We start from the raw sequence: 26,908 nt of genomic DNA, 5'->3' as shown, positions 1-26,908 counted from the left end.
CCCCAAACACATCCAATCAAAATTTTTAGATAACCTTTTTATTAAACGCAGTTGAAAGTATTCAACATTAGGTCTTTAAGGATGACAACCCCTCCCCCCAGAGCCCTCAGGGAAGGGTTTTAAGTTATATCCTGGGGGCACATAAAGTTTTTATTGAAAGCGTTGTCGTAAAAACTTCAAAAGGGCTCATTCGATTGGAAAATGAAAGGGCTAGTGCCTTTTTTAATAGTTGAAAGTGATTAGATAGCGACTAACGCCCCTCTCACGCCCACCATTTTCCCAAACACATCGAATTAAAATTTTGATATATCCAGTTTGTTCAACGTAGTTGAAATTTCTGGAAATTAGGTCTTTTATGATGATAACCCCCTCAGAACCTTCAGTGCAAGGGTTGTAAGCTATGCCCTGGGGCATATAAAGTTTTTATTGAAAGCGTTGTCGTAGAAACTTTAAAAGGGGTCATTCAATTGGAAATTCAAAGGGCTAGTGCCTTTTTTTAATGGTTGAAAGTGATTGGATAGCGACTAAAGCTCCACTCACGCCCACCATTTTCCAAAACACATCCAATCAAAATTTTGAGTCAGCTATTTTGCTCAACTTAGTCGGACACACTGGAAAATAGATCTATTAGGGTGATAGCCCCCTCAAAGCCCTCAGTGTAAGGGTTTTGCGTTATACCCTGGGGGCATAGAAAGTTATTAAAAAAAGTTGTAGTATAAATCATAGACAGCGCGATGGCGGTGCTTAAGTAAAGAACGGGGACACTCGAGAACGAGACAAGAAACGGGGCCTAAGTAAAGAGGAGGACACTCCCCCACAACCCTCAGGGCAAGGGTTTTAAGTAATGCCCTGGGGGCATAAAGAACGATGTTGGCAAAATGTAGTATTTATTAATTTTTTCCTTTAGGGCAGGGCACTTCGTATCGAAGAAGTTGTCGTAGAAACTTCGAAAAGCGCTCATTCAATTAGAAACTAGAGTGGCTTGTGTCCTTTTTAATAATCGAAAGTCATTGGAAGGCCACTAACAACACTTCTACGCCCACTATTTCTCCAAACACATCCAATCCAAATTGTTAGAGAGCCGTTTTGCTTAGCCTAGTTGATTTACAGATAGAAATGATGGTTTTGAGGACACTCCCCCACAGCCCATAGGGCAAGGGTTGCAAGTTATGCCTTGTGGGCATATAAGGTGTTTATAGAAAGCGTTGCCGTTCCCAAAAGGGCTCATTCGATTGGAAATCGAAAGGCCTAGTGCCCTTTGTAATAGTCGAAAGTTATTGGAAGGCTTGACATTTTTATAGTAATGATCGATGTGGGTATAATGCATTATTTTTGTTGTTGTTGTTGTTTAGAACAAGGTAATTCGTATCGAAGGATCTGTAGTGGTAACTTCGAAAAGGGCTCATTCAGTTGTAAATAGAAAGGGCTGAGGCCCTTTTTTACAGTGGAAAGTGATTGTATAGCATCCAATCCCACTTCAGCTCCCAACCACCCAACCCCACCTTCCCACGCCAACCTTACCATTTCGGCTCTTAAAATTTAACCAAATCAAAATAGCGTAAGTGTATCCAAGTTATCAAAGGAAGTAAACAGATTTTTTGCGAATGGTATCAAGTTTTCCATTTCAGGTCAACTAGAGGAGGTATGAAACTAAATTAAACAGTACTATTTGTGTCCAGATTTTTAAACGGGTTTATGTTGTTTAAATTTACTGAAAATTTTTCTCCAGCATACAAATAGCAGGCCAAACTATAAAGTCTTAAAAAACGAAAAGATTTAAAGTATTATTTTCTTTTTCCCTGAAAAGACTATGTCAATATAAAACAAACAGTAGAACTGATTTATTTTCCTGTAAAACTTGTAGTCCAAAATTTAGAAAATTATCTATTTTTTAATTTTTACCTGGTTTCTTATTGCATATCCTTCATTCAAATCAAATGTGGATGCAAAGTTGCAGAGTTGCTGTCCAGACGAAGCAGATTATAAACCACTTATACCTTCTTGTAATTAATTAAAAAAAAGTTTTCCACAAAATAAGTTTTTCAAAGAAAAGTAAAGAACTCCATTAAACAAAAAATGAGCAAAAATCAAATCAAATAATCTACCATGCGTGAAACTATCACAAATCAGCATCGATAAATAAATGAAACCCAAAACGAACAGAAATTACAATAATTAAACGAGTCAAACCCAAAACGAGCAGAAATTAACATAAGTTGGGCGCAAAACCCCTATGCCTTCCCAAGGCCATGAGAAAATTTTCACTTTACTGAAAAAATATAAATGTTTTTACTTTTATAACTTTAATAAATCAAATAATATTAACATTTTGATTACTAAATATCAGTATATGTATATTAAACTGACAATGCACATTCATTTGTATCTTTGTCTTTTATCAGATTTTTTTAATCCCTTCCAGTTTAACCGATTGCTTGAATATAATCTAAGGTTACAAGTAAAAGCGGTTTGTTTTTCAATGGCATTATTAACAGCTTCTAGATAGAAATATTCTAACTACAAAAATGGTAGAAGCTGTCAAAGTGAGTTAATTTTCGATTATAGAAAAGTCAGATATCAATATTCAGGTATCAATGGTGTAAATTGGATAATGAGTACCCCCCTCCCACCTTTGATTGTTTTTCCTCTTTGAATTTGAAAGGAAATGTTTTGAGGGTACTTTATTGAAAAATCCTTTTTGTATTTTCAGTGAAAAAATTAAATTGGTAAATTTCCCCCCGTCCCCCTGGAACCTGAAAGCTATATTTTGCGTCATTCGCCCTCTATGATTTTGGAATTTAATACCACTTTCAAGGATTATGGGGGGGGGGGGGTCTGGGCGTTACTTTAACCGGAGGTGACTTTGAAAACCAACAGATGACAATTGTTTAGGTAAAAAGATAGAATTGGGCATATTCGGAAGGAAACGCGTTACAAAAACAATTCTTAGTTCATGACATGCAAAAATTTGTAGCACATTTTGGATGCTCTTCCTCTTTATTTTACCACCAAAAATCCCTAATATGCCAATATATAGCCAAAACTATATATTTCCCACGCACTTTCCTATTTTGCCATGTTTCATCCTGGTTGGCCGCAATTTGAATCAACGCCGACGAAATCAGTAAATGGAAAAAATACATGGGAAATATTGAATTTTGGCTATACATTTACACATTAGGGGGGTGGGTAAAATCGGAGACTATCGGAGACTATATTTTCAAGAAAATGGATAGTCTGAAAGTGGTATTACAACAATAAGGAATCATGGGCCGCTGAAAGTGAACATCCAGAGATGAGACGTTTTTACATATAGTTGGATCCCATATAAGTTGCTATTTTCTATCATGTTAGAAGTCAGTTGAGGAGAACTAGTCATAGAGAAATTTAAAACTAACTCTGATTTATATGACATCCCAAAGAGTAACTACGATGTTCAAATAAGATGTGCTCCTTGACAAGTGTGGCAAATTTTTTGGGAGGTAGTACTTTTTATGCCGTGAGAGTACTTTTTAGAGACCCTGAAGAGTGCCAATAGCTTCGTTGGAGTAGCAACCCTGAAGTCAGTTGGTTTTTGGATGCTCGCAAGAAAGCGTACCTTTTTTGTTTTTTAGTCTGGATCCTACAGGCGAGCGCATAGGTTTCATTAGAAGGTGACGAATTACATGTGTTGTTTGGCAAGTATGTCCAGTTTTGTCGTATGGATGGGAGATCGAGTAGGAACTTACAGGAGATTCCAAGGGGACATGGAATTTTGGGTTTGGGGGAAGGGCACAAGCTATTTTTTTTTTTACCGACCTTCACAAAAAACTATATGCTACGGTTTTTTCCTCTTTTATATCTGCCGTCTGACAGATTCTTTGCTCGTCGGATATATTTGCAGAGACAATTACAGAACTATATTTACCAATAATCGAAATGGCTACCCATTCCCAGAAATCTCACTAAAGAAATATGTGATTCGAGAAGCGTATACTTTAAAACTTATTAACATCCGAAATAAAAGAAACACTAAATAAGTTTACGGGAAAAATACAATCTCTTAGAAAAAATATCTTTTTGATATTCAATTTATCGTTAATATTTCGAAAGACCATTTCTTGGGATTACCAGTTTTCCTTTTCATTCCATTTCCTTCAAAAGTATTGAAAATCGACGCTAAAAACAACTTTTATAACGTTAACTTGTAATTTTGGAAGCAGTTTGTTGAAGCAGTATTTGAAACTGGCGAATTGGCAAATGATTCTCCAGTCGATTTTCTACACATTTAAAAAAAAACTGCATTTAAAAGGAAGAAAATCTCAGGGGAATCAAACTATTAAAATTGATTGAGTAGTCTTGCCATAACTTGTAGAGCCTGGATAAGAGATGCGAATAAACGACAGAAAACTAAAGCCGAAATTTACTTTTTCGGAATTGTTAGAAAAAAATATTTAACATCACTCTTATTGTGCTGGAGCTAAAGATATTCAGATTCAATGAAACTTGCATCTTTCGAAAGTGTAATTTTGTTATTCCAACTGAAAGGAGCAGAATTTTCTTATTTAAGTCCAGGAAAGGGCAGTCCGTCCCAAAAAATATTCTAGTCTACCTACTTGGTAATCCTTAAATATCAAAAGCCTACCTACTTGGTAATCCTTAAATATCAATTCAACCACATTAGACTTTCACTGTCCTCGGTGCTGAAAGAATTTAAATGTTGGATTGCAATTGAAATTTTAGTCAAATTTAAAAATTGAATCGAAACTATTTTTTTATCATAATCATTCTTAATAGTTATTCTACCAAAACTTCTTGCTTGGCTTTGAATCAAATAGATTGACAATCTAAAAGGTTGTTGTTCTTGCCTAAGCCTGAAACAATCCTGACTCCCAATCCTAAAAAAAACGTGAATAACTGTCTAGGTCAATTAAACAAAATGAAAATTTGGTAGAAAAAGTTGCTGCTGGCATGTGAGCTGAATCAAAGGTGAAAAACCAGATGAATCCAAAATTAACCCAAGTGAAAAAAGATCAAACTTGGAACAAAACTGGAACACAAATGATCTCAATGCCAAAATATCCACAAATTTCTGGTTAATAACATACCTAAAATTCACACGATCAGTGGCTTTCAGACAAGACATGGGCGCTCATAGAGAAAAGAAAATGTATAAAACCAACCATTCTTCAGAATCAAGTACCAAACCAAATGATCTTTAAAAGTTCCAGTTATAGAGAAGCAGACAAAGTAGTCAAAAAAAGCGCAAGAAATGACCACCGTTGTCAAATTGAAAAGAAGGCGAAACTTGCAGGAGAAGATGCCAAAAGAGGTGACTCTAGAGCCCTTTATAGGATAACAAATGAAATAGTTGGAAAGAAACGCTCCCAAAATGAACTCGTTAGGGACCCTATTGGCGCTTTGCAGAAAGAGCCAGAGGATGTAAATGAATTATGGGTGTCACTCTTTGAGAAATTCTGAATAGACCTCCACCAAAAAAAACCCCGAATATCCCAACGATACCACTTTTTTCCCTGAATATCAGTGATGAGCCACCAAGTGTGATGGAGATAAGTACTGCAGCAAGGAAATTGAAAAACGGAAAATCAGAAAATCGAATAACAGCAGAGATGATTAAGGCATCAATCCCAGGACTAACCTCATACTGGGTCAAGTTCCTTATCAAAATTCGGGAGAATAGAGAAGTACCAGTTGAATGGAAGAGAAGTTCACTGGTCAGACTCTTCAAAAGGGGTGATGCTAATGTTCCTGGAAACTGGCGAGGAATCAGCTAGCTATCAATGCCCGGGAAAGTGCTTTGTCATGTTATTTTGGAAAGGATACAGACGGAACTCGATAAACACCTGAGAGATGAACAATATGGGTTCCGTGCAGGACGTTCCTGTGTGGATCTTATTTTCACTTTACGCATGCTCACAGAGGAAAGTCAAGAGTGGCGGTCCAAAATATACATGGCTTTCATCGACTTCGAAAAGGCTTTCGATTCGGTCGACCGCGAAACTTTGTGGCAAATTCTGAACTATTACGGCTTTCCGGATAGAATAATTAAGATAATTATGTCATTGTACGAAGGGAACGAATGCTGCATTAAGACGCCAGAAGGCCAAACAATATACTCTAGAATCGTATCTAAAGTTAAACAAGGATGCGTGTTGTCACCACTGCTCTTTATCATAGCTATTGACCATACCCTTCGCAACACAACAACAGATGGCATTGAATTATCATCCGGTGTAACAGTCAGCGATTTAGATTTTACAGATGACATAATATTAGTTCAGGTTTGCAAGCAACGTTTGCAGTACTTCATTCACAGGGTCAGTGTGAAAGCCAGCCAGCTGGGTTTTAAAATAAATGCAGGAAAGACAAAAACCATGGCAACATCCAATTCCCCCCTACATATCGAATGTGCTGGTGAGGAAATTGAACATAAGTATTGAGTTTAAGTATTTGGGCAGCATCATAGAGAATCATCATAACTAGAATAGGACAAGCTAACGCAGCCTTCAATCAACTGCAAAGTATCTGGAAATCCTATATTCAAATCGCCTGAAGCAGCCCTGAAGAGACCCAACAGTAACGTTTTACCAGTCCTCCTCTTTATCGCTGAGATTTGGCACATAAATATTCAACAAGAGAAGAATATTCTTGCTTTTGAGAACAATTGCCTCAGGAGGATTCTGAATATACATTGGTCGGAAAAGGTCTCAAACAATACCATTCGGAAAATCACCAATCAACTACTAATAACCGACACCATCAGATCTCGTAGATGGAGGTATCTCGGACATGTTTTAAGAATGGAAAACCATCGAATCCCGAAGTCTACACTTAAGTGGCAGCCAGTTGGAAGCCGGAAGCGAGGAAGACCTCGAAACAAATTGAGACGAACCTAAAACAGTGACCTATGCCGCCTGAATGCCTCTCTCTAACCAGATTGGGAATATATCTACGCAGCGGCTCATCTCAGACCCGATTGACGAACATTCAGTGATACCTTAGGCACCCCTGGCGACGTAGGAGGATCTAAGGAAAGGGTAAGGGTAAAAAGTTCACACAAACTTGAAACCAAGAAATGCCCCAAAATCACACTTAAAGACCCGAATTTTACCCGGAGATAAGAAACAAATGTTTTGGCTATATATATATATATATATAGGTTTTCAAGAGTCTTTTATTATGTATCCAGACCTGTTAAAAACGAATATCAGCTTTAAAATTGCTTTAATTTTTCAGGCTTTAATTTTAAGTTAATATACTTAATGGGTAATGTCCCTAAAAAATTAAAATTAGTTTTACGTATTTTATTTCCCCCTCTTTCCTTAACAAATCAGAACCCTAGGTAGCCTATAGCTCTCAGCCCGCCATAATATGACAAAGCTGATAATTCACCGATTGCGGGAAACTGAACAAGTAAATACGGGATTGAATGAATTTGACTTTCTGCAGTCACCCCTCAAGAATTGCTAACATTTGTCCCTTTCCGTCCCCTCCCCATTAGTAAAAAAATATATGAGCACCTCAATTGAGTCTGAAACTTCAGTAGAACCTCTCTTCTAATATTCCATAAAGTGTAAATGTCTGGGTTTGCCTGCAGGACAGATGATGTTAAAGTTAGCTGTTCATGATCCTTTTCATCTGAAACTCTCTAAAATATAAAGGCTATTGTGAAAAGAGAATAAAAGACAACTAGGCCTACGAAGTGATTTGGATGAAAATTAAAAATTGGGCTAAAATACAGGTTGACCTCACAACTCCAGCCCAAACAAATTTCCACCCATATACTATGTCCCAAAGAAGGTAAGGTCAAGATTATTACGTTTTTTTCCAGTTTTCCTACATTTACTATATAAATAGAATTAAAAATATTGTCCTGATAGATGTTTTTGTCCGGACTGTTTTATTGTACAAGATAGATGAAATCTATGGATCACCGTAATTCAATCTTCTGCCCAGTCATTAATCGGCATTCCTCTAAACTTTAGGGCAATATGCACAATTCGGATGGTCAGTTGGTCTTAGAAGACGAGAAGACAGGTGGCTGAAGCAGGGGGCACAGTTTTCAAGTAGGTCCTATTCTGGATAATCGCTGAAACTGCAAATTTAAACCTATTGGTTAATCGGTCGACCATCTAGCACCAAGAACATAGATAGTCAGTCAGAAACTGAGTTTTGCACTCTAAAATAAATTTTGTTAAACGGAGACTATCTAACCAATGCCTTGTTTATGAAGTTTTTTTGGGGGGGGGGGGTGAATACAGGAGTCGGCTAGCTTACATTTAGTCCACTCTAGACTATAGAATATTTTTTGAACTTGGTTTATATAATTGATACCAAGCTTAAGTGTCTCCTATTGAAAAAGTTATGTTCCAACAGCATTCAATTGACTTTTCATCTTCTTCATTTTACGTTTTTGGTTGATTTTATCGCAAAAAAGCCATTTGCAACTTTGCTCATATCAAAAGGTACAAAAGGTACCCAATTAAATATTCACGTTTTATCTAGCCACTAAGGAAGCTAAAACTTTCATGTCTGAAGGGGTTAAATATTTGGAATATACACTAAAACCCCTAGCTTCTTTTCAAGGCAATGTGGTAGAACATAATTAATTTCATTTCTTTAAAAGCCTCCTTTAGGCTAGCAACACTAGAAATCAAACTAGCTTAGATAAACAGTAGTACCAAGAGCCCGGGCCCCGGCACTCGACAGGCTTCTATATATTTGACTCTCTAATTACGTATCGCGTTATTCTTTAGTTTTAAGCCATGGAGTGTCAAATTAGCCATTCCAATTGAATTAAAAGATTCTGGCGTGATTCAACTCCTCCTTCCTGTTAGTGCATCAAAGAATCGTACATTTTGTAGAATTAAGTTTCTCGTGGGACTCGTTCTGATTCTCACTGTTGTTTCTCTTTCAATCCGGATTTAGTTTTCGATTCGATGCGATCATATATATATATATATATATATATATATATATATATATATATATATATATATATATATATATATATATATATATATATATATATATATATATATATATATATATATATATATATATATATATATATATATATATATATATATATATATATATATATATATATATATATATATATATATATATATATATATATATATATATATAATATATATATATATATATATATATATATATATATATATATATATATATATATATATATATATATATATATATATATATATATATATATATATATATATATATATAATATATATAAATATATATATATATATATATATATATATATATATATATATATATATATATATATATATATATATAAAAAAAAAAAAAAAAAAAAAAAAAAAAAAAAAAAAAAAAAAAAAAAAAAAAAAAAAAAAAAAAAATGTATATATATATATATATATATATATATATATATATATATATATATATATATATATATATATATATATATATATATATATATATATATATATATATATATATATATATATATATATATATATATATATATATATATATATATATATATATATATATATATATATATATATATATATATATATATATATATATATATATAAGAAATTTGAGAAATTTAAGAAGTTTTTTTGTTTTAGTGGATTTTATTTTTATATGCAGATTCTTAGTTTTGTCCAAAACATAGGCCTACGTGTCATTTCGAATAAGATTTTTTATTCGATCAAATTTGTATTTTTTATTCGGATGAAGGATAAATAAGGGTATAATCTAAAAAAATCTGAGGGGGGGCAAAAATTAGGTCTGGGGGGGGGGGCGAAAATCAGGTCTTGGGGGGGGGGGGCAACTGCCCCCCCCTTACCGTAAGCAATTTACGCCCCTGCATGGTTTGAGACCAAGCGGCAGTTCCTCAGAGGACGGAAAAATCCAGTATCTGTAAGTAGCCTAAAACTTTAAAGTTTAAAAAAAATCTTTAGTTTAAATGTTCTCTCATCTGAAATATTGTCAGAAATAATATTAATCAAAATCTCTCGTTGCACAGAAAGCATCCGTAAATTCGACAGCTATGGTGTTTATGGTTTCGTCAATAGATCCTTGAATTGCGACACGTATTATTTCTCATCTGTTTTCCATGTTGAGTGAAGTTTCGACAAAGTCGCTTATATTTCGAGAGGACCTGTTGCTGTCTGTCCAAAATTTCGACAAGGTTACTACGAGATATTCGCCAAAGAAATAAATCCCTTGATAGAAGCCGATATTTACGCTTGAATGCGGCTGAAGGAATATTTTTAGTCTGCCTGGTATTCCACTACATCAAACAAGAATTTTCGACACTTGGAACCTAGTTTCAACAATGCATTCCGTCGCCATTTTCATTTAATTTTATCAAGAAAAAGCTAATGTGGCTACATTTCAGAGAAGATCAGATGTATCAGATGTAACTGCCCCCCCCTGCCCCATAGCAATTTACGCCCCTGCATGGTATGAGGCCAAGCGGCAGTTCCTCAGATGATGGAAAAATCCAGTGTCTGTAAGTAAAACTTCAAAGTTTAAAAAAAAACCTTTAGTTTAAATGTTCTTTCATCTGAAATTTAATCAGAAATAATAATACTCAAAATTTGTCATTGCACAGAAAGCATCTTTAAATTCGACAGCTATGATGCCTATGGTTTCATCAATGGATCCTTGAATTTCGACACGTATTATTTCTAATCTGTTTTCCTTGTTGAGTGAAGTTTCGACAAAGTTGCCTATATTTCGAGAGGACCTGTTGATGTCTGTCCAAAATTTCGAGAAGGCGAATGCGAGATATTCGCCAAAGAAATAAATCCCTTGATAGAAGCCAATATTTATACTTCAATGTAGCTCAAGGAATTTTTTTAATCCGCCTGGTATTCAACTGCATCAAACAAGAATTTTCAGCACTTGGAACCTAGTTTCGACAATGCAATTTCCGTTGCCATTTTCATTTCATTTTATAAAGAAAAAGCTAATGTGGCTACATTTCAAAGAAGATCAGATGTATCTCAACACATTGGCACTTATCACAACTTTCTCTTGCGATAAATAGCCAAGTAATGACAGTTTTAACATTACATACCTGAAAAATTGTCGGGAGCTCCTTTTATGTCGAAAACTGGAAACTGACCGAAGTGACCGTTGTTTTCATATCTGGGTCTACCGGATCTAGTTTCCACATTTCACACCATGTGAATATAACGACGGAACCAATAGATGGCGCTCTAAGTCAGTGCTAAGCAGAGCTATCCCGTTTTGAAGGAAAATTTCGACAGTCGTTCCGGAATTGCACTGTCGAATCATCGGTGCCTTTACCTATATATGTATGTGTAAATATACATACATACATATATATTATATATATATATACATATATATGTGTATGTATGTATGTGTGTGTGTGTATGTATGTATGTATGTATGTATATATATATATATGTATGTATGTATGTATGTATGTATATATATGTATATATATATATATATACATATATATATATATATATATACATACATACATATACATATATATATATATATACATATATATATATATATATACATATGTTTCTATTCTATTCTCATTTTCATTCTCACGTCCATAAACTATTTTTTTTTTCTAGATTCTTCTTGGCATGGGGACTTGTCTGTCCAAAATTTCGACAAGGTTACTACGAGATATTCGCTACTTACAAACTGATAAGGACAACGTGATTTTAGCCCATTTCTGTACCCCCTAACATACTCCTCCTCTGAATAAAATGTGCAGTCTCCCTAGCCCTGGCAACAATGCTTGGAGTTTTCAAGTCAATCTGAATCAATAAGTTTTTTTTGCCCTTTTTGGGGTTGGGGGCACACTTTTGAAGGGGTCTCTGTCCTTCAACTAAACATTTGCTTGCATATAAGAGTCACTTGGCCAGAGACTTATGGTTTTAAGCTTCAAGCTGTTCAGAAAAAAAAGCCAATGGGCTCTTTTTAGAGTCCCATTCTAAAAAAAAAACAAAAAAACATTGTTTTACTTCTTTTTTTTTAGAATTGGGCTTCCCTTAACCCAAGAACTTCCAAATGTATGTGCCAACTGAATCAAAACAAAAAATTTTCTGGTCCTGGTTTTGGGAGACCCATGATTCTAACCTTCTTTTTTCTTTGCATTAAAATTCCCAGTGACCAGGAACTTGCGAGTGCAAGTCCCTTTGAGCTGATCAGAAAAAAAAAACTTCTCTATCCTTTTTGGACCCTATTTTGAAGAAGTGCCCTCAAGCATTTTCTTTTTTTTCACTAGGCATCCCATGGCCCAGTGACTAACAGTGTCAAATTGCAAACTGATCAAGGACAAGTTTTCTGGCCCCTAATACTCTTCTATCCCCAAAAAATATTTGGGTCCCTTAGCCATAGCAGTGATTCTCGAAAGTTTCCAATCAATAAAAAAGGGCTTTATTACTATTTTCATACCCCCATAATCGAGTGGCCAGTGCCCCAACTAAAAAAGGTTTTGGCCCTTTTTCAAAGGAATTAAATTTTCTCTTCAAGAAAATATCTGAAACCCATTTTGCAGACTGAAGCTTCCTTATATTGTAGATATTGATTGTAATCGCAATAAAGGATAAGTTGAGATTTGGGATCAGACATGGAGGACATGGAAGGGGCAGCAATTCCTTCGTTGCTGCTGCAATATAGAAGAATTTCCATCCATTCTATGTTTATATGTCACTCTTTACTTTCATCCAAAAGACACAATTTTTGTAACTAATTATGACAAAGATTAAAATGTTTCTGCTAATTCTTTCTGTAACTTAGAAGTAGAAATGTTGACCCACTGAAAGCTTGCTGCCATAATTCTTTGTGTAAATTGAAGTTTAGTTTGGAAACTCTTCCAACTTGGAATGGTTGGATACTATTTCCTTCTGAGACTTCTTTGGAGAAGGTAGTTTATCTTATTAGTTACAAATAAATTTTAAGAGCTACAAATAAAATAAATTAGCTCTAGGTATATAGCCTTCTTTTTCGACAGGCAAATAGGTAAAGCTTAAATTATGGATGCATAGATTTAAATTACAAAGAAAATCGGGGGAATGAGATATAATTTCATAAGATGCCTAACTACTTAATACACCTATTTTCCACACTTTGACAATACTTTTGCTAAAATCATTCTGTTGAGGGACAATTCCTTAAATGAGCCTTTAAAGAAATTCTATCACTTTTGTGTGGGCATAGTGTATGGAAGCACATAAGCAAAATGCATACACACACTACAACATCTTAGTTATGGTACCTTAGCAAAGATCCTTTTCATAACATGGTTGAATTCAATTAGTTTTTTTGCCTGTTCCTTCTCCTTTGCTTCTTGCTGCTCAGCTGTAGTGCGTACTTTAATTCGCCCATGCTATAAAAAAAAATATATACATACATATATATATATATACATATATATATATATATATATATATATATATATATATATATATATATATATATATATATATATATATATATATATATATATATATATATATATATATATATATATATATATATATATATATATATATATATATAAAATAAAAAGTTCAAGATAGGGATAAAATCCTTTTTAATAGACGGTGTATAGAAAATTCACAAAAAATACCAGATATTTCAGTCACATATGCAATGACCGTCATGTGTGGTAAAACTAAACTAAAATAATTTAAAACAAAGGTTTATATACGAAATCAATAAAACTAAATATTGTTTAAATCTCTAATTCTTTTCAAAGCAAAGGCGGAAGCTAGCCTCTTTGACCTTCTTGGATTCCGTTCATTAGCGTTCAATGATATAACATTTGGACAAAGGTCAACTACATTGGGTGAACTGAACTTTACTCTGCCAGATTTTAATAAATTATCATAGATAGAGTTCAGCCCAAATTCACCTGTATCCCGATTCGAAGCAATATTCCTGAATAAGATTTTCTTTATTTCAAGAGTTTCACAAAAATTTTGCTTTAAACCCCGATCCCTAGAAATCAAAGAGACATTCTCAAACAAAATAAAATGGTCTGGAAAATTGAAAATATGTTCTGAAAGGGCTGAAGTAAAATCTTTTAGACTTAGAATCTTGCTTTAAAGCCGAAGAAATAGAATCTTTATGTTGTAATAATCTCATTTCGAAACTCTGGTTAGTACGTCCCATATATGAGCTTCCGCAAGTACATGGGATCTGATAAACCCCACTTTGTTTCCCCAATGAAACTAGATCCTTCCCAGAATTTAGAAAACTACCCAAAGTATTATTACTCTTTAAAGCTACACTTACACCATTACTTTGTAAAATTCTTTTAAGTTTTTCACTTAGCCCGGGTACATATGGTAAGGAACAAAAAAAAATATCCTTCTCCCAAGTTGTCTCCAAGACTTCCTTAGAAATCTCTAGAAACCTTTTTCTTCCTTTGAAAAAGTCTGGTTAATTAACCATCTGGATATATGTTGCTTATTAGTATTTTCCTTAGAAAAGACAGCTCCTCCTCAAAAAATTTTGGAGGGCAAATACTAAAAATCTGGTCAGTTAAAGAAATGATCAAACCAACTTCTACTTAGCAAGCTTGTCTAGAACTGTAAGACAAAAATCCATCGTTGTTTGTCGGTTTTCTGTAAATTTTAAAATCCAGACTATTTTGATTTTTCAAAAGAAGAACATAAAGAAAAGGAAGTTTCCCATTCTCTTCCAATTCAACAGTAAACTTTAAATCCCCATCCCCAAACAATTAAGATGTTTAATTATCTACGTTAAATGTATATATATATATATATATATATATATATATATATATATATATATATATATATATATATATATATATATATATATATATATATATATATATATATATATATATATATATATATATATATATATATATATATATATATATATATATATATATATATATATATATATATATATATATATATTATATATATATATATATATATATATATATATATATATATATATATATATATATATATATATATATAGCGTCACTAAGAGTCATGAAAAGGTCGGGATAAAACCTTGTAAGAGACAAAAACACCCCCCCCCTCTCCACTCCCCTGTACAGCATCCTCAAAATGAAAAGAAAACTCTTTAAAAAAAATAATAATTTGTTGTTTATTGAAAAAAAAGCATTCATCCTTTCCTCTGAACTAAACACTATAATAAAAAAATTCTTCGTTCATTACATTCAGAAATCTACAATTTAACTGCATCCCATCTCTCTCTCCCTAATACCTGGATATAGTCTCTGCTTCAAGTAAAATGTTACTACTTTTGTAGTCAGGTGTTTTCAAAAGCACTGCTACTACAATTTTAACTGTTATGTGAATCAGGCATGTGTTTAGGGAATAATTCAGAACACTCAAACTTGGAAGAGGGACTAAATTGCAAAAAAAAACTAAAAATAAAAGAAGAGACAAATTATATAAAAAACAAAGGGAATCTCAATAAATTGGAGTAGTTTCTAGATTGGGGAAGGATGTTTCTGTTAGATGTTTCATCAGACATGAATACAGGAGGTCATTTGACAGAATGACAACTGTGGGAATAAAACTTGGATTCAAAACAAACAATCTGAATTGTTTGGGAACTATAATATATAATTGTAAAATAACAAGATTTCAGGTGAAATAAATGGGGAAATATAAAAAAAAATAGAGCTATAGATTAAATGCAATAATTTCTGATGTAAATTTAGTCTCTCCAAGAGGAAGGTCAATTTGAAATTACTGAGTAATGTAATAAGAAGCCTATGAAAAAAACAAACATCAATAAACCACATATTTTACCTCTTTTAGCTAATATTTACAGCATAAAACATCTTTCCACATAATTGACAATACTGCTGTTACTAAATACTCATTTGGACTGTTAGATGTATCAGGCATGTATGCAAGAACTTATTTTGTTGGGCTCACATTTGGAAAGGGGGTGGGTAAAACAAAAAACAAACAGACTAATTGCACAACAAATAAAGTAAACCATGTATATTGTGCATATGCTTGGTCAGCTATGAATACATGAAACTGTTTGAGATGGTAGGCAACATTTTAGGAGGACACAGCTTAAACTGAAAAACAATAATAGACAAATTATATAACAAATACGAGATATTATAGGAATACCCAAAATCAAGAGGTCATGGGACGGTTGGATTTAAAGGCCTCCCCTAGTTTAAATACCTGGCTGAGCCCTTTTGGAATCAGCATTTCAAGTTTTATTTCAAATATAAGAATACTTTTTTAGAGCAAAAGTAAAAGTGAACTACTAAAAATTTTCTGACTCAGAGAGAAAAATGAGCTTGATTTAGGGCCAGTTTTCTTCTACATTTTCAGTAATATAGCATGCTAAAGGCCTACAAATATGTCAAGCCAATATATATAATGTATATATATATATATATATATATATATATATATATATATATATATATATATATATATATATATATATATATATATATATATATATATATATATATATATATATATATATATATATATATATATATATATATAATATATATATATATATATATATATATATGAGCGCTAAAAGAAAAAACCAACAAATAAAAAACGCGGAAAGTCAATGTGAACGTGAAAAAAAAACAAAAATTAAAAGATGAATAAAATTCCTTGAAATCCAAAAACTGTAAAAATTAAAACCAAATACCTAAAAACAATAAAAGTGATTCATTCACCAATATTTATGATTTGCAAAGAAATTCAAAACTGAACCGCCATCCACGGATACTAGCAAATAACTGAGAAATAAAAGAAAACATTTCATTCACTCAAACCAAAACGAAACAGCATAAAGCTCTCCAACTCATTCAATGTTGTTTCCTTTTGGTTTGAGTGAATGAATGTTTTCTTTTATTTCTATTTCACAGAAATATATTTACTTTCCTTGGCCCAAAAGGCTAAATCTGCAGAGTAGGATATATCTTTATGTTTGGCAAACCTATTTTGGAGACTGTCAGCTAGATAGTTTATAAAACTGAAGAAAAAACAATAAAAATCATAGCAATAGATTCAGTTTAATTTACTAAAAATTAATTGGGCATTTGAAACCTGACAAGTTTGACAACTCAGAGTTAACAAGAGCTCTGTAGCAATGAATTGTTATCTTTTACAAATTGTTAAGTAAAGCCCACCCTGTTCAATGCTCCTGCAACTAAAATAATAAAACAAAACCTTCACTTGACATGATGGGTATGCAGTCCTCCTCAAACTTGATTGTACAAGATATAGCCCTAGAACCAGGGGCGTCCCAAAACTCATTTTATTGGGGGGGACGATCTTCATAAATTTTAAAGAATCGCTACCTGATTTATGCCGAATTATCTGCAGAAATCTAAAATTTTGCTAAATTTCTGCCGATTTTGCAGTTTTACCAAATTCCAAAAAATAAGAGGGGACGTGCCCCTCCCCCCCCCCGTCGGGGCGCCCCTGCCTAGAACCCACAAATATCTAAAAGAAAATGCTAAAACTTTACTTTATAATATGCAGCATGTTTTTATTAATAAGATTATCATGTTTCCCTCCATTGTTATTCATATTTTAAATAATATCCAGAATCTAATAGATCTTAAATTATTTTGTAATTAAGAGACGTAATGCTATTGATAGGTCAGGAAACCTGATTACTAAGAAATACAAAGCATCAAGTTATTCAAAATGGCAGAATTCTAGATTAACTACTTTTTGCTATCTTGGGTTAGGTTAGGAAAATGGAACTCTCAGGGATGGGTCTACAGACTAAAGTATATCCTGGGAAGGTATTTTGAAGCACCTACCTCTACTCCTTCCCCCTCTAGAGGACACTGACCTTTGTTGACCTTTAAAAATCTTTGTGCTATGAAAGTGAAACTTTACAAATAGATCTCCTACTTAAGTGAACTATAATAAAAGCATTTTCAGCATTACAACTTTGCTCAATCCCAATTTATTAGGTTTCAAAGATTTGCAAATGCATTTCCTAAATTTAGAAAAAAAACAACACTGAAATGGCTTATAATTCTACTCAAATAACAGGAATTGCATTTTCAGATTTAAAACCAGAGAATAAGAAAATCATAAGTTAAAATTAAGGTAAAATGTTGTTTTATCAAAATTTCAATAGGTAGCCTATAAACATGTCAAGTCAGCAAATATCTAAGACTTAGAAATCAGAAGAGGGTTAACATAGTAGCTTGGCAATACCTTCCAAGATTTTTTTTTTTTTTTTTTGCCCTGGATTCATTAGGCCTACTGAAAGTTTCATTTTCCTAATCTAGCCCCTTTACAAGATTAATTAAAAAAACTTATTCTACAAAATAAGATTTTCAAAGAAGAGTAAAGAACTCTTTTAAACCAAAAATGAGCAAAAATAAAATCAAATAATCTACCAAGCATGAAACTACCACAAATCAGCATTGATAAATAAATGAAACCCAAAACGAACAGAAATCACAACAAATAACTGAGTCAAACTCAAAACAAGCAGAAATTAACATGAAATGGGCCCTTATACCTTCTTAAGGCCAGAACATAATTTGCACTTTACTGAAAAAACAAATGTTTTTACTTTTATAACTTTAATAAATCAAATAATATTAACATTTTGATTACTAAATATTCATATATGTATATTAAACTGACAATACACATTCATTTGTAATTTCTATAACAACTTTCTATATAAACCTTATATGCCCCCAGGGCATAAATTACAACCCTTGCACTGAGGGCTCTGAGGGGGTTATCATCCTAAAAGACCTAATTTCCAGAACTTTCAACTAAGTTGAAGAAAATGGATATCTCAAAATTATGATTGGATGTGTTTGGAGAAATGGTGGGTGTGAGACAGGGATTAGTAGCCCTTCAATCACTTTTGGCTATTAAAAAGGGCACTAGCCCTTTCAATTTCCAATCGAATAAGCCCTTTTTGAAGTTTCTACAACATTGCTTTCTATAAAATCCTTATATGCCCCCAGGGCATAACTTGTGACCCTTACCCGGAGGGCTGTGAGGGGTAGGGGTTGTTATCCTTAAAGACATAATTTCCAAAACTTTCAACTACGTTGAATAAAATGGCTATCCAAAATCTGATTGGATGTGTTTGGGGGAAAGGTGGGCATGGGAAGTTAGTTGCCCTCCAATCACTATCGACTGTTAAAAAGGGCACTGACTCTTCAATTTCCAATCGAATGAGCCCTTTTTCAAGTTTCTATGACACAGATTTCAATAAAAAACCTTGTATGCCCAAAGGGCGTAACTTATAACCCATGCCCTTAAGACTGTGGGGGGGAGTTTCCTGCTCAAAGATATAATTTCCAGAACTTTAAACTGCATGGAACAAAATGGCTGTCTCAAAATTTTGATTGGATGTGTTTGGGGACATGGTGGGCACGGAAGGGGTGCTAGTTGCCTTTCAATCACTTTCTACTATTAAAAAGGGCACTAGCCATTTTAACTTCCAATTGAATGAACCCATTTTGAAGTTTCTACAACAATGCTTTCTATAAAAAGCTTATTTGCCCCAAGGGCATAACTTGCAACCCTTGGCCTGAGGGCTGTGGTGGGGTTGTCATCCTCAAAGACCTAATTTCCTGAACTTTCAACTACATTGAACAAAATGACTATCTCAAAATCTTGATTTGATGTGTTTGGGGAAAAGGTGGGTGTGAGAGGGGGGAGGGGTTAGTTGCCCTCTGATCCCTTTTGACTATTAAAAAGGAAACTAGCCCTTTGAATTTCCATTCCAATCAACGTTTCTACTACAAAACTTTCTGTAAAAACCTTATATGCCCCCAGGGCATAACTTACAACCCTTGCTCTGAGGGCTATGGGGGAGTGTCCTCCTAAAAAAAAATAACTTCTATCAGGAAATCAACTATGCTGAACAAAATGGCTATCTCAAAGTTTTGATTGGATGTGTTTTGGGAAATTATGGGTGTGGAAGGGGTGTTAGTTGCCTTCCAAACACTTTTTACTAATAAAAAGGGCACAAGCCAATCCAATTTCCAATTGAATGAGCCCTTTTCAAAGTTTCTATGACAACTTCTTTGATATGAAGTGCCCTGGTATGGAAGAAAAAATAAATAATACATTGTGCCAAGATTGTTCTTTACTTAGGCAGTGCAATTGTGCTGCCTATGATAGTGAAAAGTAGCTAAACTAGAATTTTACCATTCAAGGAGAAAAATTCAAAGGAAAAAAATAATAAATAATACATTGTGCCAACATTGTTCTTATATGCCCCCAGGGCATAACTTATAACCCTTGCCCTGAGGGTTGTGGGGGGAGTGTCCTCCTCAAAAACATAATTTCTATCTGGAAATCAACTATGCTGAACAAAATGGCTATCTCAAAATTTTGACTGGATGTGACCAATCACTTTCAACTATTAAAAGGGCACTAGCTGTTACAATTTCCAATCACACGAGCCCTTTTTAATTTCTATGACAACCCCTTCAATACAAAGTGCCCTGGTATGGAAGAAAAAATAAATAATACATTGTGCCAACATTATTCTTTACTTAAGCAGTTGTTCTTTATTGACCTTTAAAAATCTGTGTTAAATGCTGTTTTGTCAAAATTTCAATAGGTATAGACCTGTCATGTATACAAATTTTGGGAAAAAAGTGGAGTACCTACCTCCACTTCTTCTCTCTCTAGAGGGTCCTGACCTTTAAAAATCTGTGTAAAATGTGTTTTGTCAAAACTTTGATAGGTAATAGACCTGTCATGTAGGCAAATTTCAGGACCTTCTAGAGGGAGAAGGAGTGGAGACAGGTACTTCAAAATACCTTCCCAAGACATACTTTAGCCTGTAGACCCATCCCTAAAAGTTTCATTTTCCTAACCCTAACCATTTTCCCTTTCCAACCATTTTCCTAACCATTTTCCCTTTCCAAGATAGCCAAAGGAAGCTTAAAGTTGAATTTTACCTAAAAAATCAAGGGTTCTCTGTCCTCTCTCTCCTTTAAATTTTCATAAATAGGTGCTAACTCTAGACTATCCAGTTGAATGGATGCTTTGAGCAAGTCTGAACCTACCTTAGTCATTATAGGATTTTCTGTACTTGACAGGTTACTCAAAATTCAGGTAAAATTCTACTTTAGCTACTTTTGGCTATCTTGGAAAGCAGTTAGGTTAGGAAAATGAAGCTTTCAGGGATGGGTCTACAGGCTAAAGTATGTACTGGGAAGGTATTTTGAAGTGCCTACCTCCACTCCTTTCCCCTCTAGAGGGTCCTGAAATTTGCCTACATGACAGGTCTCTACCTATTGAAATTTTGACAAAACAACATTTTACCTTAATTTTCAGTTATGTTTCTTTTTCTCTGGCTTTAGTTCTGAAAATGCACTTTTTTTCAAGTGAGTAGAATTTGAAGCCATATAAATGTTGTTTTTTCAAAATTTAGGAAAAGTATTTGCATATCTTTGAAACCTTATAAATTTGGGTAAATATATACCTAATCATATTATTGAGTTTCAAATAAAGTGAATATACCATTTAATGCCTTTTTTTATGCTGATTATGAACATAACAACCATTTCTATTGGAAATGAATTTTAGGCCCTCCCCCTATCTATGTTAATTCAGGATATATATTTACACATATGGGGGGGGGGGTTAGGTTCGGGGGGGGGCTGAAAATAATTTCCAATAGAAATGATTATTATAATTGTAATCAGCATAAAAAAAGGCATTAAATGGTGTATTCACTTTATTCCTAACTCAATAATATGATTTGGTATATATTTACCTAAATTTGGATTAAGCAAAGTTGTGAAGCTGAAAACAATTTTGTTTTACTTCATTTAAGCAGAAGATCTATTTTGCAAGGTTTCACCTTGATAACACACAAATTTTGAAACATCATCAAAGGTCAGGACCCTCTAAAGGGAGAAAGAGTGTAGGAAGGTACTTCAAAATACCTTCCCAGGACAAACTTTAGCCTGTAGACCCATCCTGAAAAGTTTCATTTTCCTAATCTAACCTGTTTCCAAGATAGCCAAAAGTAGCTAAAGTAGAATTGAATTACCTTAATTACCTTAATTCGCACTTCGGAGCAAATTAAGGTCCATACTGGATCTGTTGTGCTCCGGGTCAAATGATGGCAAAAATTCGTCACTGTGTTAGGGCCCAGTCACACGCCATAGGAGATGTCTGCTGGAGAGATGCAATTTAAGCCCACTTAGTAGCGGTGGCCACGAGGTAGGTATGACCTGTAAAGACCAGTCTCAGTGGAAAAGAGCTGACACCCCTACACAAAAGCAACTTCAGATCGAGTATGCAAGAGGGTTGGGTCTGACAAGCGGCATCAGCCTCCTAGCAAGACACTCATTATGATAAAGTTGGCATCAGTCAGTAGTTGAGTGGGACGGACAGTCCCACTCATATTTCCATGGCTTGTTATTCCAGTCCTTGTCAAGTCTGGACTTGAAGGATGCAGCCTTAGGTGCAGTTGCCGTTTCAGCTTGAAGGCTATTCCAATTGTTGACAACACGCTCGGAAAAGAAGTGTTGCCACGTTCATGTTTTAACAAAACGTTTTGACAGCTTATGTGAGTGTCCTCTTGTCTGGTGCTGACTTGAATGTTTGGTGAAGAGGGGGTTATTTGGTTGTGTGTTATACTTGTAGGTCAGCATCATATCACCACGGCGGCGTCTGAAGACAAGTGTTGGCAGCTGCATGCGTTCCAGTCTCTTGTTGTATGGGAGATCTCGTAGGCCAGCTATGCACTTCGTGGCATGTCTCTGAACTCCTTCGATTAGACTGGTATCATTCTTATAAGAAGGGGAGGTGAGACAGGTACCAAAATCCAAAACGGGTCTAACTATAGCCTTATAGAGCCTTAGAAAGACTGTACGGGAGGGGCTGGTTATAGTGTATTTGAGGAGACCAAGGCTTGAATTTGCTTTTGAAACTGCTTGTTGCCAGTGGCCGTGGAACTTCAGTTGTTCATCTATCAGCACTCCTAGATCTCTTTCTTTGGGACTTGTCTTTAGTACTAAGCTAGCCAGTGAATTGGGATCGGACATGCTATACTGGTTGAACTGATAGAATTGATAGAATTCTATCAATTCTATCAACTCAATTCATATCAAGAAGAGTTGAAGGTAAAGTTCTACCAAATCATATTGTTGAGTTAGGAATAAAGTGAGGTCAATATCTACGAAATCATATTATTGTGTTAGGAATAAAGTGAATAAACTATTTGATGCCTTTTTTTATGCTGATTAAGAAAATAAAAAGCATTTCTATCGGAAATGAATTTCAGCACCCCCCCCCCTACATCGGCTATACCTAACCTAACCCTGAATGGGCCTATATAGGGGGGGGGGCTGAAATTCATTTCCGATAGAAATGCTTATTATATCCGTAATCAGCATAAAAAAAGGCATCAAATGGTGCATTCACTTTTGTCCTAACTCAATAATATGATTTTGTAGATATTGACCTAAAGTGAATACACCATTTGATGCCTTTTTTTATGCTGATTACAAATATAATAATCATTTCTATGGGAAATAAATTGCAGCCCCCCCCCCTATACATGCCAATTCCGGGTTTGGTTTGGTTGTATAAATATAAACCATGATTTGACATATATAGGGAGGGGGGCTGAAATTCAATTCTAATAGATATGATTATTATATTCGTAATCAGAATAAATAAAGGAATCGATTGGTATATTCACTTTATGCATAAGTCAATAATATGATTTTTTAGAACTTTACCAAGTTGAATTCCTGCACAACCAATCTCCATTATAGGCTTTTAGCCTAGCTTATCTCTGACTTATAGGCTAGGCTATAGGCCTACATTAATTAATGCATGCAGCAGCAACTCTTGAGGTTCCTAATTTGAAAAAGTGGCACAGCTTTCCTTTTATGAATCTATGCTGAAGTTTCATTTATATGCCAAGCCTTTCTCAACTGCTTTCTTGCTAATATATACTGGCCTATTCTATAATTTTGCCTGTATTTGCTATGGTAATTCTCATTCTCTTAGAGTGAAAAGCAAATTACCATTTTAGAAAAATAATACGTAGCCCAAGAAGATCTCTGCTTCTAAATTATACTATTAGTGTTAATTAAGGCTGAATTTTGATATGAAAGAGAAACCTTGTCTTTCACTTTTGAATTCTTTCTAGCTGTTAGCCATCTACAATCAAGATAGTGGAAGCGTAGAATTTGTAGCTACGGGCGTCACGGCCCATTAACGCTCAATATTGCATCATGTACCATGTACATACTATATGCGTGCATTTAAATCAACTGAAAATTTTGGAAAATCTAATAGTATTGAAAACTTCACATAGTCGCTTGAGTTTGTCTGAAACAGTTTATATTAGTTTTTGTTTCACCTGAAAAAGTTTGTAGGTAAGTTTACTACTTTGATACTATAATATTATTGGGGTGAATACTGTCCCTTTTAAAGCAGTAATATTATTAAATATAAAATGTCTTGCATAAAAACAAAACTTGTTACGCAAAAACTGTGGATCATAATAAAATCAAGTGTCTCAATTCACGAGAATGTAGGGGGTTTGTTTACTTTTTAACCGAGAAACAAAAAAACATTTTTTCCAAAATTTAACTGGACACCCTCCCCCCCCCCCTTGGCAATCCTCATATTTATTCTAATTTCAAACTCGAATTATGTCTAGAAGGTGGATGTGTGAGAAGAAAAATAAACTTTCTTAGCCAAAAACGGCTGTTCTTAGTGAATGAGTAATGGCCTTATACTTGTTGTCATTCAACTTTATTAGCATCAACATTACTTGGGAACAATTAAAAGTTTTTTATGATCTCATGTCTCTTTCAAACAGCTCGTGGGGTAGCGAACTGTAAGCAACGAGCGACCCGGCTCAATAGTAACCGAAACTCTAAAAAACGGAAAATTGATACCAGTAGATGCATCAAAAGAATCGGATTTTTATGCTGATTTCAAATATATAAATTTTATCAAATTCAGTCTAACCCACCAAAAGTTACGAGCCTGAAAAATTTTTACCCTATTTTCGAAAAAAGGGAGAAACCCCCCCCCCCCCCAAAAAAAAGAAAAAGATACAGTCTTAATGAAAATCAAACCATCAGATTCAACGTAACAGAAAACCCTACTGTAGATGTTTCAAGCTCCTACCTGAAATATATGTAATTTTGCATTTTTTGCCAGAAGAGAGATCACGGATGTTACGTGCGTGGATCTTTCCATGGAGGATGTTTCTTTGGGGGAAGGGACGTTTAAAGGGCGCCAGATTTCCCAGCAGTATTTAAAAAACGATCAGAAATTCAATGAAAGAAGTTTTTACAACTGAAAGTAAGCAGCAACATTAAAACTTAAAACAAACAGAAATTATTACGTATATGAGGGGGTTCGCTCTTTAGTCAATACCTTGCTCTTCACGCTAAATTTTTCTTTGTACTTTCAAAAGAGCTATCTATTCTAATTAAACAGCCTTTGTGATTCGAACAAAATTTCAACTTTAGTGTAAAGAGCGAGGTATTGACTAAGGGGTGGCGAACCCCTTCATATACGTAATAATTTCTGTTCGTTTTAAGTTTTAATGCTGCTCCTTACTTTCAGTTGAAAAAACTTTGTTTTTTATTTAGTTTTAACAAGAGAAGGCACTAGGTTTGCTTCTCTTTGTTTTCTATTACACTCATTAGACTTTTGATACTCAGAGCCTAAGCTTTTTTACAGGCTTTACTTGACGACCTGAGTGGGTTGAGTGAAAAATGTTCTGCATGATCCTTGGAACAGGCTGCAAGATTTGTGCTGGTTACGGGTATTGGTGTGTAGAAGGCTGGACTTATATTGTGGGTAACTTGCTGTGGGTGGCTTAATTCAGGAGTTTTGGTGGGGGTGTGGCAGCTAGAATTTGATTTTTGGATGAAGATGCAACAGCGAAACCTGGCCCGTTTGATGATGATGCAGGATTTTTAACAGGTAGGCTTACAGGGGTTTCAGCGTGCGGATTTCTTGCAGGTTGACGATCAAAAGCTGGGGGGTTTAGCTGGCCAAGAACTTTTATGTGCTTCCTATTCCGGCAATATGTTCCCCTATCATTTGTCTCAATTATGTATGATCTAGGATGACTGTAGATGGAGAAAAAAAATTCACAGTACATGGAACAATTGATTTCAAGTTTCTGTTCATTGTAGTTGGGCTGGCGATGCCAATTCATTAATAGGAGTGTTCCTGTGTTCGAGTAAGACCAAATCATAATCGTCACCTGCTAGATCAGTTTTGGTAAAGATTATTTTGACTGTTTGTACTGATTTTTCAGCCAAGCCATTTGATTGAGGAAAATTTGATCATGACGTCTTATGTGCTATTTCCCATTCCTTTACAAATATCTGAAATGATTCTGATGTAAATTGCAGGCCGTTGTCAGATACAAGTATGCACGGGATTCCAAATCTTACGAGATGCCTCTTCAGCCATGCTATGATATGGTGGGCGTATGCATGGCGCCCAACTCCGTCAACCTTGATAAAAAGGCTGTAACAGTCGATTGTTATAAGATATTCTTCTCCGTTCTCAAAAAATAAGTAACAACCTATCTTTTCCCAAGATAAGAGGGGAACATCATGAAGTGACAAGGGCTCCTTTCAATTTGAATTTTTTATTTGGTGCAAGCATAGCAATGTCTAAATGTAGTCTTAAATATATTTTGTCACGCATGGCCTAAAAACGATGAAGTGAGCTCTCTACTTTGTCTTTGCTATTCCTAGATGTGATACAGTCTGCTTTCAATATGATCTGATCGATCACTGTCAATTCAGTCTGACGTTCCAAAATAGGAGTACATTTAAAGGTAGACTTCTTTTAGCTTCATGCCATCCCTTCTGGATAAT

At 34.4% G+C, this 26,908-nt stretch overlaps 1 protein-coding gene across 1 annotated transcript in view; it reads right to left on the bottom strand.

The window, feature by feature from the left end:
- LOC148946083 (geranylgeranyl transferase type-2 subunit alpha-like) overlaps nucleotides 1-24,181 on the bottom strand; it is a 318,679-nt gene extending 294,498 nt beyond the window's left edge. The window contains exons 1-3 of the mRNA XM_089097770.1: nucleotides 24,074-24,181; nucleotides 13,286-13,396; nucleotides 7,521-7,648 (exon numbers count right to left, since the gene is read on the bottom strand). Of these exons, the coding sequence (XP_088953896.1) occupies nucleotides 7,521-7,648; nucleotides 13,286-13,396; nucleotides 24,074-24,076 (242 nt within the window). The 5' untranslated portion in view covers nucleotides 24,077-24,181. The remainder of the gene's footprint in view (nucleotides 1-7,520; nucleotides 7,649-13,285; nucleotides 13,397-24,073) is intronic.
- Nucleotides 24,182-26,908: the final 2,727 nt, after the last annotated feature.

Source organism: Artemia sp. Qi Xiang Cuo, chromosome 12 (assembly GCF_049724085.1).
Source record: "Artemia sp. Qi Xiang Cuo chromosome 12, ASM4972408v1, whole genome shotgun sequence".
Lineage (NCBI taxonomy): Eukaryota > Metazoa > Arthropoda > Branchiopoda > Anostraca > Artemiidae > Artemia > Artemia sp. Qi Xiang Cuo.
Note: the sequence above shows the minus strand (reverse complement) of the source record. Positions and strands in the feature narration are given on the sequence as shown.